The 12,251-nt window shown below is 49.9% G+C and overlaps 1 protein-coding gene across 3 annotated transcripts in view; it reads left to right on the forward strand.

Moving 5' to 3' along the window:
- HOOK3 (hook microtubule tethering protein 3) overlaps nucleotides 1-12,251 on the forward strand; it is a 151,439-nt gene that overhangs the window by 23,141 nt on the left and 116,047 nt on the right. For all 3 annotated transcript variants that reach the window (XM_045021963.1, XM_045021964.1, XM_045021965.1), the window contains exon 3: nucleotides 11,180-11,252. In XM_045021963.1, coding sequence (XP_044877898.1) covers nucleotides 11,180-11,252 — 73 coding nt within the window. The remainder of the gene's footprint in view (nucleotides 1-11,179; nucleotides 11,253-12,251) is intronic.

Consider the following 12,251-nt stretch of genomic DNA (forward strand, 5'->3'; position numbering starts at 1 on the left):
GAGCCGATACCACAGACTTGCTGTCTGGTGCTTACTCTAGTCAACTTCAGTAATCCCCCAGAAGACTTGAAGGGTTGTGAGAGTTTGATGTGAAAATCTCTCAACAAGTGCACCTTATTAGAAGGGAAGCTGAAGTCAATTAGGTGACTTAGACTATTGCATCATATCAGTCCCTTTGAGAAAGATAAACTGTATAATCCCTGCCTGAATTTCTTGAGAATTATATCCATTTCTAGATGGCATCAAGAGTTTCATCAAGAGAAATCAATCCATTTTGTAAAAGAACATCAAGAAAGCAGACTGTTGCCAAAGAAAATTTCCACTTAGGGTGCTATTAGACTCCTGACAGGGTGTCAGTTTTCCATGAGTAACCAAAATACAGTCAGCAAGAACACAGCTAATTGGATCAGACAGAGTGTTGGATAGAAATGTGAAGATGTAGGCATGCTAGTTTCCTGCATCACTCTAGTGATCTGGGCCCGTCTCCATATGTGGATAAGGCTGGCACGTCTTGTCACTGAAGCTCGTGATTTCGTAAGTTCTGAACACAATAGTATCTGTTTCCCTGTCAGTTTATCAACCTCTGCTTTGATGGAAGGGACTTACTAAGTGTTCATCAGGGCAGATTACAGTAGAACTAGGGAGGCAAAACCAAGTCAATATTTTCTGTATTGGGACAGTGCTGGCTATTCCTGCCACGGTAGGCTTTTACTGGAGGCTGCTGTAGCCAAACTCATGGTTGGCATTCCATGACCATCAGAGATTCTAGGGTACGTTTTGAATGGAGAGTTTACCAGCCTACAGTGATTAGAACCCTCACTGGGAGTGAAGTGTCATTCCTGGGCAAGTACAAATGGGAGCTGTGTAAGAAGACTCACTCATTTATGGATTCTCCCCCTAAAATGAAATATGATACATTTAAGACTAAAATGCAGATGCAGAGATGGGCAAATATCAGGTGTGGGCATACTGTGTTTTTGTCCCCTCCGAAGAAGACAATGAAGGCAGTTGTCTGTTTGGTACTTGTAAGGGTCCGGTAAGGGGCTCGTCCTTCTCAGGCACGGCGGGGAGCCAGGGCGCCTCCCTACAGGCAGCAGTCCGTCTCGGGCTCAGACCCCTCTGCAAGGGCTGAGCAAACCAATAGTCTCTACACAAGGCAGAGTCCCGGCCCTTTAGCAGGGCCCGAGTAAACCCAGTGTCTCTAAGCCCGGCCCTGGAGCAGGCGGGGCAACAAGTAGTTCAGGCTCAGGCCTTTCAGCAGGGCTGAGCAAACACAGAGCCTATAAGCCCGGCCCTGGAGTAGGGCGGGGCAACAAATAGTTCAGGCTTAGGCCTTTCAGCAGGGCTGAGCAAACATAGAGAGTCAATTAGGGCTCAGGCCCTCAGGCAGGGGCTGAGCACACACAGTAGCCTGTGAGCCCAGGCCCTTCAGGCAGGGGCTGAGCAGCGAGCTAAACAGTAGCAGTCTAGATAGCCCAAGCCCTGGCTCAGGGCAGGGCAACAAACACAGGTAAGGCTCATACCCTTAGGCAGGGTCTGAGCAGCGAACTAAACAATAGCAAAGGCCTCCTTGGGCCAGGGGGAGGGGGAGTCTGCCACCCTGGGAAGGGTGGCAGGGGGGACGCAGGCCCTCCCGCTTCACTGTGTCCCAGCCCGTGGCCCTAGCAGCGGCAAAGACTCGCTGCTGTCAGTGGGGATCCTGGCCGCAACACACTGACATAGGCTCCGGTATACCTGCAGCCGGACTGGCGTCGGCTACCCCCGGGCCACTTCCAGTCTCCCCCTCCCTAGGTACCTGTCCCTCGCCGGCGTCATCCGGTGGGTCCCAGACCATGGGCTCCTCCGGATACCGGGCGGAGGGGAGCTCAGGCGACTTCTCCGGATACTGGGCGGAGGGGAGCTCAGGCGACTCCTCGGGGTACCAGGCCCGGGGAAGGCTGGCCCCGGCGGGAGCTCGAGCATCGGCGTCTGTCCTCTCCGGCAGCCTCCGCCTAACTGAGCGCTGGGGCCGGGCTTTTATACTTCCTGTCCCGCCCCTTGACTTCCGGGGGGCGGGGACAGGTGGCGGTGGCTCCGCCCACTCCGGCGCCTGGTCTGGCTCGTCCTTCTCAGGCGCGGCGGGGAGCCAGGGTGCCTCCCTACAGTACTCATACCACACTCATTGCTGTGGTATCTGAGGAAGGCATAGATGATAGCTACTCTTGACTATCAGAATATAGTCCTCTGGGCTGAGCAGAACTGAGGTTGGCACCCAGATTTTGTATCTTTTCACTAGTGGCTGGCATACTTCTTTAATAATTTTCATGACTGTCATTCAGCAAGCTCCGCAAAATCATTTCCCCCTTCTCATGAGCATGGCCTCATTCTTGTCTGGCTTAAGTTTCAAACCAGCTGTCTCAAAGGAAAATGTAAAACTAGGTGTCAGCATAAGGATGGCACTGCAGCCTGAAATTATTGAAGATGTCCATTAAGTGGCTTGCCGTAGCCGTTAAATGACTGGGGAGGTAGGAGGAAAACCTTATGGCAGAACACAGGAGAGTACTGTAGGGCTTCCTTGAAAGCAAAGCACAGGTGATCATTCACAGCCTTCTTGATAAGTCACTCATATGAACCAGTGCAGCATGGTCAGTAAGTCTGCTGAAAGATACAAGAAGATCAACTTGGACACCCGACTTCTGTTCGTAGCCGAGATCAACCAAAGATACTAGTGTAGGTTTTTAGGTTTATCCAGCCCTCATGTAACTGGAGTCCATATAGTGCTGCAGTTGTCCAACTGATATTTTCTCACTAATCTCCAGAATGGGGAGATTAGGGACTGAATGGGAAACAGAGTAAAACAAAGGTGCAAGGTGTTAAACACCACTTACTTTAAAAGAGGCTGGCATGATGCTTTCATGTAGTCATTAACAATCTTTGTCAATAGTGGAACCAAGCTTTTTTTCCTGGATTTACCTGTTCATGAGGGATAAGGGTTCATTTCACAGCTAATTGGACAAAGTCTATTTCACACACCTAGTGAGCTCTATCAGCAGAACCAGATGAAGCTGTACCATATATTTTGCATTTGCTGTTTCATGCTTTTGTACTCTTGTGTCCGTAGTCATGAATCTAAGCTAGGTCTCTGAATGGGAGCAATCTGGAGCCATAAGATTGCCTAGTACTTCAAATCATTCTTCCAGCTACGTGTCTGTAGATGCTGTGTCAGAGAAAAAGAAATATGCCTTAACCTTCATCATAGTCTCCGTAGAGGAATGTGTAAAATAGCACCTGGAATCTGTTGAGACACTTTCACCATTGTGATCTGCTTCCTTTGCCATGTAATCCATCACAGACCATTTGTTAACTCTGAGGACATTGTAGAGAAAGGGGATACCTGGGAGCTAGTGTACCAGAAGAAAAAGACAACAAAAATGTGTATGGTCTAGCCATCAAAGCACTAATCTAATGGTTGGCCAGCTGTATCCGAGTTTCGGGCTTCATTTGGATCACAAGGCATGTTAGTGGATTTGATCGATTCTAAATAAACATCCTCCCAAAAGGTCTCAAAGTGGCTTATACTTAATAACGATATACTTTTTCCATATAGGATTCACCTCAACACCATTGGATAGAACAAAGCAATAACAGTGCACAATGACAGCACAACTTTTTAAGTCAGCAATCTAAAAATACTTTTTCTTCTTGAAACTGCCTGGATGTTTACCCATTTTGGAGACTCACTAGAGAAGTAGATCCTAATAGCCTTACTCATTCAAAAAGTGCCATCAGTTTTCTGACAACTGGTGGTCAAATTTTGATTTTATCTGTCATAAAAAAAATCCCCTATAGCAAAGTTCTTCTTCGAGTGATTGCTCCTATCCATTCCAGTTAGGTGTGCGTGCCGCGCGTGCACGGCTCTTCGGAAGATTTTTACCCTAGCAACTCCGGCGGGCCGGCTGGGCGCCCCCTGGAGTGGCGTCGCTATAGCGCAGGATATATACCCCAGCCGGCCCGTCCGCTCCTCAGTTCCTTCTTTCCGCCCGTGACGGCCGTTGGAACAGTGGAGCACAGCTCAGCTGACCTCCACTTCCCTAGCTACTCGTAGTTTTCTCTCGTTCTGTTTATAGTTGTAGTTAACTCTGTTTGTTTGTAGAATAGTATAGTGTATTTATTTTGCAGGGGTCGGGGTTTATCCCCTTCCCCTCACCCGGGGCCGGGTCCGATGCCCGGTCCACAGGGTTTTCTAATGCTCGGCCGGCCACAAGCCGCTGCCGACAAGAGATCTTCTCCTAAGTGCCTCGAGGGATCTTACTTCACAGATAAGTGCCGCATTTGTGAGGCCCTTAATCAGTGAACAAAGGGGAGCGGGGCTTTCGTTTTAAACAGCTCCTGAGGGAGGCAGCTCTTGCTCCTCCGCTCTCGGCGCCGAGCGCTAGTTAGTTTTCACGGCGCGCTCCCTCGGCACCGGACCGCCGGTGCCGCCAAGGCCTCCTGGCATGACCGTCGCTGGCTCCGATGTACCCTCGGCATGGATCCCTCTCCTGGAGGATGAAGAGTTACTCCGGCCAGGCAAGAGCCGTCGAGTCCGGTGCTGGAAAGCTCCCCGGTACGGACGTCGGATCGCCCGGCACCGATGTCTGCCGTGGCACCGACAATGCCCGCACCATTAACTCCGGCCAGGCAAAAGCCGTCGAGTCCGGTGCTGGAACACTCCCCGGTATGGACCGTGGTCGAGCTCACTATGAAGCTGCATCTGGGGTGCCAGCTATGGTCGAGCTCACTATTCCCTCCACGCCGGAGACAGTGTCCACGGCGAGGGGGCTGATTGCAACGACAGCATCTACGCTGTCTCAACCCCCGGCACCGCCGGTGTGGGTTACATAGTCGATGGGCAAGCCTGCCTTGATCAGACCACCCTACCTCGGCACCGCACAGCGGCACCGTTCAGGGTCGCGGTTCCGCAGATGTTCTTGGTCCCGTCACCGATCTAGGTCTCGGCGCCGTTCTCCCTGTTGGTACCAGTAGTGCTCGCGGCACTGGTCAGCATCCCGTTCGCCGGTCCGGGACACTCAGCTCCGATCAAGCCTCAGGCACCGCCCTCGGTCGACCGCCCGGCACAGCTTCGGTGGCAGGTCCCGTTCTCGGTACCGGTCTGTCTACCGGTACCGATCCCCGGTGCCGCATCGAGCGACGTCAGTTACAGACGGAGACTCTACCAAGAGCTTTCAGCTCCTCCAGGGCCATCCAGCCACGCATCAGTGTCGTCCCGTGCGGACACTTCATATGCGTAGCACTCTGTTTTCCGATGTGCCCTCCAGAGTCTTCGAGGAGACCTATCAGTGGTCATTCTGGATGCCGTGGGTGTACTACCACGCCAGAGGCGTACCGGTGATCCCATCTCGCTCCGTTCCCTCCGAGCTCTGGGTGCCAGAGGTGACAATTAGTCGTCCCTGTCCGACCGGTACAGAGCAACCCCCGGTTCAGCACCGGGCTCCCAGATCCCACCGGATCAGGAGGTCATCCAGGAGCTCGAGCCCACACAGGACCCGCTTGTCCCGGGCCTTTCTTCTTCCTCCTCCCCAGATGAGGCGGGGGCAGGAACATACCCCTCCGGCCCTCCTCTAATCGAAATGCGACCAGCCCCTAAATCCAAAGAGGCTGGGCGTGTGGTCTTACTGGGCCATAAGATGTACCCGGAGGGGGCCCTGCAACTTCGTGTAGCTAACCAGCAAGCCCTGCTTATCCGCTACTGTGGGTGGCGGTGGGCAAATTTACAGAGTCGGTTCTTCGGAACTCCCGTCAAGAGTTCGATGCCCTCCTGCAGCAAAGGACGGAGCTGGAGAGAGCTTCCCTCCAGGCCTCGTTGGACGCAGCTGACTCCGCTGCCATGACTCTGGCCTCGGGTGTTGCCACGCGGCGCGTTTCAGGACTCCAGTTATCGAGCCTTCCCTCGCAGCTGCGGCACGCTATACAGATCTTGCCCTTCAGTGGCACAGGCCTGTTCTCTGACAACACTGGCCCTAGGCTGCAGAACCTAAAGGGCAGCAAGGTCACTTTACTCTCTCTCTCTCTCTCGGCATGCACACGCCGGTAATTCAGCGCCGACGCTTCCGTCCCCAACCTCCGCTCTTACCCTGCGCCTTGACAAGATCAGGACATGGCCAGCGGGCGTGGCTTACACGGTCGTGGCCATCAATCCGCACCCCAAAGGAGCCAGAATTAGGGTCCTTCTGACCACCAATGGGGCAAAAGCCTACCCATCCTCGCCCCTCCTAAGGACCCCTCTCACGAGCGATTCCTCTGGCAAGAGGTGCGGACGCTCCTCCTCATCGGAGCTATACAGGAGGTACCTAAGGGCGAAACCTATTCCCCTAAGCGAAGGGAGGTCTCAGACCTATCCTAGGCCTGCAGGAACTCAACAAGTCACGATGCAGATGAGTTCCGCATGGTACCCAGGGCGACCGTCATCCCATCCTGGGATCCCGGAGACTGGTACGCCGCCCTCGATATGAAGGGCGCGTGTTTTTCACGTTGCCATTTCTCTTTGAGGGTACCTTCTGTGTGGGTTTGGGGCCTACCATCGTTATTCCCAGTATACGGCCCTCCCGGTTGGCCTCTATACAGCCCAGGGGTATTCAAGGTGCATGGCTGTAATCGCCGCCTTTCTTCGCCACCGTCTGATACACGTTCTCCGTGTCTAGACGAGTGGCTCATTCGAAGAACCCCCGGGCCCAAAGTACCAGTCATGTGGGCATCGACACGAACCTTTTCCTGTGTCTAGGCCTGATGATCAATAGTAAAATCCACTCTGATTCCCATATAGGGAAGGGAATTCTTTGGGGCCGTCCTGGACTCCAGACTCGCCAGAGCCTGCTTTCCTCAGCCTTGGTTTCAGGCGAGGGTAACAATTGTACAAGGTCTACGGACCTTCCCGCCAACTTGGGCTCGCTCTTGCCTCGGTTTCCTGAGTCACATGGCTGTCTACATGTTTGCAACTAAACATACCAGGCTTTGCCTCTGTTCACTTCAATCGTGGCTCACCTGGGGGTGCCACCCGGGCAGAGATGGCATACTCGTGGTCGTCTCGTTTCCACCGAGCAGCCTAGGCTCCCTCGACCGGGAGTCGGCGTCCTCCCCGGTGTATCCGGGGATGCTGTTTCACTCACCCCTCGGGGTCCCTCATGACAGACAGCCCATCTCTCGGCTGGGTGCGCACCTAGTGTAGTTTCGCACTCACGGCCTTCGGTCAGCGCAAGAGCTGGCCTTACACATCAATGTCCGAGAGCTGAGAGCAGTCTGCCTTGTGTACCAGGCGATTCAGCTGGTGGATCGTCTCAGCAGATCCTTCCTGTCTCACAAGTGGTGGTTTCCTCCCGTCTTTATCTATTCCGTTTTCCAGAAGTGGGTCTTCCCCCGCATAGCCCTCCTCGCTTTCGCGAGAACGGAAAGAGGGAGAGAAATTCTCCTCGTTCCAAGGCCTCTCCCCAGGCTCGGTCTTGGAGGATTTTCCTGAGGCCATGGATCAGCCATCTGCCGTACGCTGTCCACTGTCCCCGCTGGTTCACAAGGTCCTGCTCAAACTCCGCAGGGACAGAGCGCCCCTGATTGGGTTCGCTCCAGTGTAACCTGGGCAGCACTGGCACACCATGTTGCTACACCTCTTGGTAGCAACCCTCTTGGCACAGACCCCATGACGCGGAATCACGACAACCTTCACCACCCGGTCTTGTAATCCCTGCACCTCACAGCAGGACTCCTGCGTGGCTAAACTGATCCGAGTTACGTTGTTCGGCCTCGGTTCTACGGGATTCTCCGGGGTGGTAGAAAATTCGTCCATTCGATTAAAGTATCTGGCCGAGTGGAAGCGTTTCTCATGCTGCTCCGAAACGCGCAATGTTTCTCTCGCCGAAATCCCGCTCCGTTCCATCTGGTTCCTCAGGGCTTGGAGCATTTATACACCCCCCCCCTCCCCCAAGTAGGGCCCCGCCATAAACCTGGCTCTTCAATCTGGTTCTACCCAGTTTTATGACTGCCCTATTCGAGCCAATGTCAACATGCTCATTGATATAACTGTCCTGCAAGGCAGTTTCCTGTAGTCTTTCCTGCGGCCACACGAGTCTCCGAGCTTCAGACTCTCACAATAGGCCCAAGGGATACTGTGTTCCTCAAGGACAAGGGCAGTTATTACCACGTCCGACCTGCCTCCCCAAGGAGGTGTCGGCCTTTTATATCCACCAGGATATCTTCCTTCCGGTCTTATTTCCGAAGCCACTCTCTGTGCAAGGAGAGCAACGGTTGCCCTCCTTCGACATCTGCAGGGCGTCCGCAATCTATATCTAGCAGACAGAGCCCTCTCGTAACACCCCCACAACCTTCATCGTACCGGCATACCGGACGAAGGGCATACCTGTCTCCTCCTAGAGGGTTTCATCTTCAATGACGTTGTGCATCTGCACCTCTTCTGTTTCGGCCCATGTGCCATAGAGCCACCTTGCTGCACATTCCGCCAGGGCTCACGCTTCTCAGTTGCCTTCCTGGCTCGCATTCCCTTTCGGGGGATGTGTTGTACACCTACCTGGTCCTCGGTCCACACCTTTGCCTCATTAGTCCGGGAGTCCAGAGCTGTTGCAGCCTCTGGCTTAGCGGTTGCGTTCTGCAACATCTAACTCCGACCCCACCGCCTACGTAAGGCTTGGGAATCACCTAACTGGAATGCATAGGAGCAATCACTCGAAGAAGAAAAGACGGTTACTCACCGTAGTAACTGTTGTTCTTCAAGATGTGTTGCTCCTATCCATTCCAGACCCGCCCTCCTTCCCCACTGTCGGAGTAACCGGCAAGAAGGAACTGAGGAGCGGACGGGCCGGCTGGGGTATATATCCTGCGCTATAGCGGCGCCACTCCAGGGGGCGCCCAGCCGGCCCGCCGGAGTTGCTAGGGTAAAAATCTTCCGAAGAGCCATGCACGCGCGGCGCGCACACCTAACTGGAATGGATAGGAGCAACACATCTCGAAGAACAACAGTTACTACGGTGAGTAACCGTCTTTTCTCCGTGATACTATGCTGCGGGGCATTGCTTTAATACTGATTAAGATGTGGAAGTGTCACCTACTAAATCACTAATTTTTTTAATTGTTATTCTCTTTGTCTCTTCTTCATTCTGTTTGGCTGTTTGCTATCTGCTTCATTCTGAATGATGGACTTTGTATCTGTGTGTGTGTGTTTGAGAGAGAGAGAGAGAACGTGAGCACAGAAGCTTTTTTTTTTAATTTTATTTTATTTTTTTATTTTTTGGTGTCTAGAAGCTGGTTTAAAAAAAAAACAAAAAACAACCAGCATGATCTTGGATATTTTTTTACTGGAACTGACAGTTACTTTTAGTTCCTGGCCTCTTTGTAGTTGGGAACATAACACTGTCAACATTCTATGTTGGAGAATGGAAAATGTGATTTTGAATAAACAGTTACCAATAAGAAACGTTCTCTCTTCTTAGCTAGTTTCTGAACCTTGGGGAGAAAGCCCTAGTAGTTGCTCAGGGAAGACGTCTGCCAGAGGGATACAAAACAAAGGTGTATAGTGTACCCTCATCGAGTACTGTTTTCTATCTTGGTTGCCTCACTTCAGGAGCCAAAGTAGGAAAAAACTTGAAAGAAGAGTGACTGTAAAAAAGTTAAAGGTTTGACGGGGCTTACAAGGAAAATACTTTTAAAATGCTGGGATTTTTTTAGGATAGAAGGGAAAACAATTAAGCAGATGCTCAGAGATAAATATAAACTTAGTGCTCCTTTTCAACTTTTTTCACTGTATGAGAATGGGTTTATTTGTTTTTCTTTGGTTGATATTGAAGGGATTACATTTTTAAAGGAATATTTAAAGTTAGCATGTGGGAACTCACTGCTCCAAGAATTCATAAGAAGTACGTGTGGCTGGATTTAAAAAGTCTATTAATTGTATCAATAATAACACATACAAGTATGCAAGCTAAATATGGTTATTGTAAGAGAATTCAGACTTCATGATTCCAGGCATCTGGTGATTGCTTGTGAGGATTGGAAAGAAAATTTTCCATTTGTAGAACAAGGTACAAATTGGCTAGGTACTTTGTCTGGCTATGCTGAAAGAAGGAAAGGAAACGTTGGATGTGGTTTAATTAGGCTGCAACTTTATTCTTAAATGTCTGGGAGTACCTGACAGATAAAAGTGTGCAATGCTGTTTATCATTTTAATATATACATGAGGTGCCCTCCCCCTTACCCATCCTCATCCCCAGCAAACCCCCTTCTGGGGCTTCACCATCCCTCCCCCTTGAGGGTGCACACTTTTATAACCCCCCCTCTTGTTGGGGGGGGTTATAAAGAGGGAGGGGGTTGGTTCCCTGCCATACCAGTCATAGGAGCCCCGAACCATCCCCTCCCCTCTGGTTCTGCTCTTTAAAGAAGACCTCCCTTAAATCCATTCCCAATCCTTTTTATCTGATCACTATATCCTGTCCCTACAGAGTACCTACATTTGGACATCCACCCCATGTTTACATAAAGAGTTGCAACATCATAGCCTAACTTCCATTTCATGTTCACCCTAACTAAGCCCCTCCAGTCCTGCTGTGGGGAAGGTGGAAAAAAACCCCACTTGACCTTGGCCAATGTGGTGAGGGAAAAAATCCTTCTCTGCCCCCTGAAAAAGAAGCAAGTAGAGCAATGCCCACAGCAGATCCTGATAAAACTTCTGGTGGGTATGAGTATGGGTGCTGCTCTGTCTGGTCCAGGTAAAAGAGGGCTTTCCTGCACCGGCATGGACCTATATAATCCCCCCACTCTATTCTGGTCACTGGCAGAGGGATGGGTCAGCATCCTCATGCTGACCTGCTCTGCCGCTGCAGCAGAAAGTCACTCACTGTCTCTCTACCACTCAAAGGGACACACACCTTTTACAATAAACCAGACAACGGTCCCCACGGCTTAGGTGCGGTGGGATCATTTTAAGAGTATTACAGTCACCTCAAAAGTACTGGGTAAGTATTGGAGGTATTTGGATAACACTATGATGTGTGATAAATATTTAGATAGACTATATTAATATCTATATGTTTATATGCATTTAAATTAACATCAGCATAGGATTCATCTGGAATCTCTAGCTTGTTAGTACTAGTAATTGGTGTTTTAAGAGAGAGGCTAATTTTATTTATTTTATTTTCAGAGATCCAGCATACTTTGATGAAAACTGGTTAAACAGAATCAAAACAGAAGTAGGAGACAATTGGAGGCTAAAGGTATTTTCTTCATGCTTTGCTTTTCTATAGTCAGTATTTTAGTTCTTAATAAAATATTTTTTCAGTATTAACTTATTCCTAAATTAAAATATTATCTTACAGTAGAAGATATCGAACTAACTACAATAAATGTAATTAAGGATTTCGCATTTTCTAAAGTTGTTGGCTCTTGTAGAGTTTAATTCAATGTCAAAACCCAAGTTAACGATGTAAATCCATTTCACTAATTTATGAGAAAACTTATCAGAAAAATAAATCTTAAACGAACTTTTAATTTTTTTTTTTAAAGAACAGTTTAACAGGTAGGAAATTTGAATGAAGGTAACTTTTTTTTTTTAAATTGCTAAGTATGGAAATGCCCAACTAAATTACGTAAAAATCTTAAGTGCAGTTTAAAAATGACTGGAAAAATGACATCTCATTACTCTGTTTCTTAGGTATATTCAGTCCTATCTATGATAAGGAGATAAAATGATGCTACTCTTTACTACAGTGTCAGCTCAGCTGTGGAAGAGAAAACTATGCTGGTTTGGATTGTGCATAATCAGATTTGTTAACTAATTTCTAGTTCCACAGCCACTTGTGCAACTCAGTTACCTTGTAATAATAGCTTTGGCCTGGTCTACACTAGGACTTTAAGTCGAATTTAGCAGCGTTAATTCGAACTAACCGCTCAACCGTCCACACCAGGAAGCCATTTAATTCGAACTAGAGGGCTCCTTAGTTCGAATTTGGTACTCCACCCCGACAGGTGGAGTAACGCTAAATTCGACATGGCTAGCTCGAATTAGGCTAGGTGTGGATGCTAATCGAACTTAGTAGCTCCGGGAGCTATCCCACACTGCACCACTCTGTTGACGCTCTGGACAGCAGTCCGAGCTTGGATGCTCTGACCAGCCACACAGGAAACGACCCGGGAAAATTTGAATTCCTTTTCCTGTCTGGGCACTTTGAATCTGACGTCCTGGTTGGACATCGGGGCGAGCTCCGCAGCACCTG

Source organism: Mauremys mutica, chromosome 6 (genome assembly GCF_020497125.1).
Source record: "Mauremys mutica isolate MM-2020 ecotype Southern chromosome 6, ASM2049712v1, whole genome shotgun sequence".
Taxonomy (NCBI): domain Eukaryota; kingdom Metazoa; phylum Chordata; order Testudines; family Geoemydidae; genus Mauremys; species Mauremys mutica.